Here is a 4798-nt window from a genome sequence, read left to right on the forward strand (position 1 = left end):
AACGCATGACTATGAACTTTGCTAGTGGATTGCCTTTAACACCTATTAAGAAGGATTCTGTGTGGGTCATCGTAGATTGTTTGACTAAGTCTGCTCACTTTATTCCTATTAGGATAGATTTCTCCCTTCAGAAGTTGGCTAAGTTATATGTTTCAAAGATAGTGAGACCTCATAGGGTTCCAGTCTCGATTATTTCTGATGAAGATCCTCACTTCACTTCTCAATTTTGGAGGAAACTCCATGAGGCTTTGGGTTCGAGGTTAGACTTTAGTACTACATTCCATCCTCAAACAGATGGTCAATTTGAGATAGTGATTCAGATACTGAAGGATATGCTTTGGAGTTGTGTGATCGATTTTCGAGGTAGTTGAGAGAATTTTCTGCAGTTGGCTAAGTTCACCTACAATAATAGTTTCCAGTCTAGTATTCAGATGGCACCTTTCGAGGCTTTATATGACCATAAGTGTCGTATTCTGTTGTGTTGGACTAAGTTGGGTAAGCAACGAGTTTTGGGTTCTAAGTTGGTTTCTGATACTTAGGATAAAGTTAGACTGATTTGGGATTTTCTTAAGGTGGTGTAGTCAACCAATTTTGCCCGGGCCCATTTAATTTATTTGCAAATAAATAAACCCAAATAAATGAATAAGGTCCAAGACTAAAAAAGTCCATTTACAATTTTCAAAATACAAAAATTACCAAAATAACCCATGACCCAAAACCCAATTCTAATAAACCCGTATCTTAAATTTAGCCCAAATAAAAATAATAGCCTAAACAAGTACCCAAAGTTCCTTAGCCCAACAACATTTTTGACCCAATTGAGCAGACACCCAAACTATACACGAATGGCCCAAAAGGCCCAACTGCTTGAAAATGCCAGAAACCTAAGGGTTTCTAGAACACACCAGTGCAGCAATCGAACTCACGCACGGCTTTCATGAGTGGCTTTCTCCGTACGACCGTTGCTCCATACCTACAAAAGAATATACGAGAAGAAGCAACAACAGCATGTACAGCCAAATGACAGAGGGAAAATGTATTTTTATTTTTCCATTTATTCTATAAATTTGGCTATAAAAAGCCATTATTTGTACCTTGATTTTTTACGCATATAATATCTGTACACACGCATAGAGAATAGAAAAAAGCGATTTAAGATTAAAAGAGGTGATTTCATATTTTTCTTTTTCTCTTCTGATTTTTTTTGTTTTTTTCCTTTTCCCTTTATTTTCTTATTAGTTTGCTCATTTTTTTATTATGCGACTTAAGGCCGATGAAAGCCCTATATCTGCCATGCGAATATAAGGGCGAGAGGTCACATAACAGTGAAAATTTATTTACTCTACAAATCTGTTTTCATTTTTTTTCCTTTAAAAAATAACATGAGATTTGAAAGCTCCATTCAAATAAAGAAGAAAGGAGGGACAATACTTACCGAATCCTTTTAGATCTGGTCGAGCTCCTTTAACAGCAAGATTGGGCACATCTCGCTTACTGGTAATCACCCAAAATCATGGTAGTTTGGCAGTGAAGTGAAAGAAACCCTAAAGAATTGATTTTAAAGGCTGAAATTTCTTTTGATCTAAGTGGAGGCTGCGTTTGAGGAATGAAATAGAAGTGGATGGGTCTTAAATGACCAATTAACAATGCGGCGCTGTTTAATGGTGTAAAGACCCGCGCGTCAACCCGTTTTGGCAGGCCGGGTATGCGCATGGTTGGTGTGAATGGGGAAATTTGTCGACAAATCCCTCCCCTTGCACACAGCCCTCAATTTTCGCCTGATTTGCCTACTTTATGTTTTAAAATTGGCCTGTTAGTTTGTGTATGGTTTCAATTGGATCCGCGGTTCATTGCTGCATTATGAGCATGGGATATTTTCAATACTAGTCCTCACATGTTTGTGCACATGGCACATTGACCCAATTTTGCAATTGTTTTATTTGTAAATGGTTTCTCTGGTTTTAATTTTGTCACAACTAAGTCTTATCATCATTATTTTATTTACTGCATATACATCTTAGTTTTACATGATTAATCATTGGTTGTGATATTTTGTATTATTTTGATAGCCGAATTTTGTAATCTTTTCTGTTTTTATTCTATTATTTTAATAATTGTACTATTTGTAATATAATTTATTTTAGTCTGTGTATGCTATTAGTTTCATGATATTTTGTAATTTCTCTTGGATTCATCCACATATTTAAATGTTTATTAAGTATATTTGGTATTTATGTTTAATCTACATATATTAAAGCCTGGTTGTTCTTTTTATATATATATAGCTTTCTAATAAATTTGTATTTAATTGTTTTTTAGTTTTAGTAAACGTATAATATACAATAAAAATTAAGTTAATTTTAAAATTCATATTTTTTATGTTACTTCAACATTCAACTATTTCTAAAATTTCTTTGTATGTATATCTCACGGTAAAATTAAGTTAATTTTATAATCCAAATTTTAATTCCATGTTATTTAAATATACAATTATTTATAAAGTGTCTTCACATGTATAACACATATTAAATTATTTTTACTATGATACATATTATTATTCTCATATAACTTCATATAAATATTTTTTTATGTATAGATCCTATTTTAAAGATATTTATGTGTACAATATATTTCTTTTGGGAACCATGTTTTAAATCATACCACTTATTTATTGTATACACTCCCATTTATCCTTATGTATTATTATATATATATTGTTACCTATATACTTATATATTTACTTTGTTTCTTTCATACATTATTAATCTCATTTTTTTACAAACAATTATACCCAATTTTACTTGTATATACATGTTTCATAAATTTATTATGTATGTTATTTTATATCATGTATTGTTATTCCTTCATATTTAATACATTATTTAAGTTATCTTGTGAATTATCAATTTTTGAATAAATTTGTGTTTTAAATATGTTGTATATAATTTGATTTGAACTTTGAATTTTATAATAACTATTTCAATAAACATATATCTCAAGTTTTATGCAAATGTGTCAACCTATATATATATATTATATGATCATTAATTCTTTATTTTGTTTCATACATATTTTTGTGCATCATTTTATTTTGTGTTATGATCGTGCATATTATTTTTATAGTAATTATTCATTATCCATGCTTAAAGAATTTTTTTTGTTACATTGTACTTGGAATAATTGTTAGATGTATTAAGTGAGGTTGTACTTTGTGTATATTATTTCATATTCATTAACTTTTTTTTCCTTTTCTTTTCTTTTTGCAATACATTAAGTATTTCATCCATTTTAAAATAAATAAACATGTTTTTAAACAAATTTCTAAATTTCTGTTATTCAAAAATTCTGAAATAAGGCAATATCTAATATTTGAGAAATTCGGAAAATCGTGCTCAATCGTACTGGGTATGACTTTTCCGGAAAACCCAAATATTTGGATAACCTTTTATAATTTTAATATATGGTTTTCTTTCAAAAGTCGAAAATCTATCACATCTTAAAGGTATAAGGGATCATATCCAATTGTACTGGGTATGAAACCGCATATCTTTGAAATGAAAGATTTTTGACCACTAATTTGAGCTATTCAAACATTTTTTTTCATACTTCAAAAAATCTTTTCTTTTAAAACTTTTGATATAAGGATAGCATCGAATCAATTTGGTACCAATTTTTGGGCGTAGTGAAGGTGCTAACCCTTCCTCATACGTAACCGACTCCCGAACTCGCTTTTGAATTTGTGTAGACCAAAATTGATTTAAAATGTCTTATTAGGTGATCCAATCACACCTAAATAAAAAGATTGGTGGCGACTCCACATTTTGGTTTTAAAAGTCGATCCCTATTGTTTTCAAAATAAAAAAAGGGTTTTGACAGGTGGGTTCTGATAGACAGAAATCATATGTAGATCTAAAAATGAGGGACATCGAGTATTCTACAGGTGATTATGTTTTCTTTAAGATATCCTCATGGAAGAAAGTTTTACAGTTTAGATATAAGGGCAAGTTGAGCACTAGGTTCATTGGGTCTTATCGGATTTTGAAATGTGTGGGTCCGATCGCCTATCAATTAGAGCTACCTCCAGAGGTGAACCGTATTCATGATATGTTCCATGTCTCCATGTTGAGGCGGTATCGGTCTGACCCGCCTTATATTGTTTCTATTGAGGAGATTGAGGTAATGCCGGATTTGACATTTGAGAGGGAGCCAGTTCAAATTTTGAATCGAGACATTAAAGTCTTGAGGAGAAAATATGTTCCATTACTTAAGGTTCTATAGCAGAAACATAGCCTAGAGAAAGCCACATGGGAGCCGGAGGTCTCGATTTGTCAGCAATATCTGCATTTGTTTGAATCATGTAAATTATGGGGTTCAAATTTCTTTTAAGGGGAAGATTTGTAACGCCCAAAAAAATGAATTTTTTATTTGTTTTATTCTGTCATTAATAAGTGTCTAATTCAGTGGTTAAGTGATTTGTGTGTAAATTTGAAGTCTTGGGTTCAAGTCTCACTTTTAAAAATTTTGCTGATTTAGTTCCTAGCTTTATCCTTAATTGTTTGGCTTATATTATATTTTCTGTCAACTCATGTTAGAATGAACTTGCTGGTTCATGTGGTAAGGTGTTAGCTTACCCTAATATATTGTGTTCAAATCCCCGTGTGAGCGAATAACAATAATTTTTATTTTTGTATGTGTGTGCCAGTTGTGTAGTAAAAGTTTGGTGGAATTGAAATTCTGTGATGGTTGGATGAGGATTAGTGTGTCGGATTTTGTGGGATTTGGTTGTTAGTGAGGGTAG

General features: G+C 31.4%; 1 protein-coding gene and 1 long non-coding RNA gene across 2 annotated transcripts; one reads left to right on the forward strand and one right to left on the reverse strand.

Moving 5' to 3' along the window:
• Positions 1-643: 643 nt before the first annotated feature.
• LOC107887477 (uncharacterized) lies at positions 644-2542 on the reverse strand. Its single transcript, XR_001681206.2, has 2 exons — positions 1436-2542; positions 644-973 (listed from the first exon to the last, which is right to left on the reverse strand). It is a non-coding gene; the product is annotated as an uncharacterized lncRNA (long non-coding RNA).
• Positions 2543-3915: 1373 nt separating this feature from the next.
• On the forward strand, positions 3916-4278 carry LOC107887956 (uncharacterized). Its single transcript, XM_016812167.1, has one exon. It carries the CDS (start codon positions 3916-3918, stop codon positions 4276-4278), a length of 363 nt encoding a protein of 120 aa, XP_016667656.1.
• The last annotated feature ends 520 nt before the right edge of the window (positions 4279-4798 follow it).

This window comes from Gossypium hirsutum, chromosome A03, assembly GCF_007990345.1.
Source record: "Gossypium hirsutum isolate 1008001.06 chromosome A03, Gossypium_hirsutum_v2.1, whole genome shotgun sequence".
Taxonomy (NCBI): Eukaryota; Viridiplantae; Streptophyta; class Magnoliopsida; order Malvales; family Malvaceae; genus Gossypium; species Gossypium hirsutum.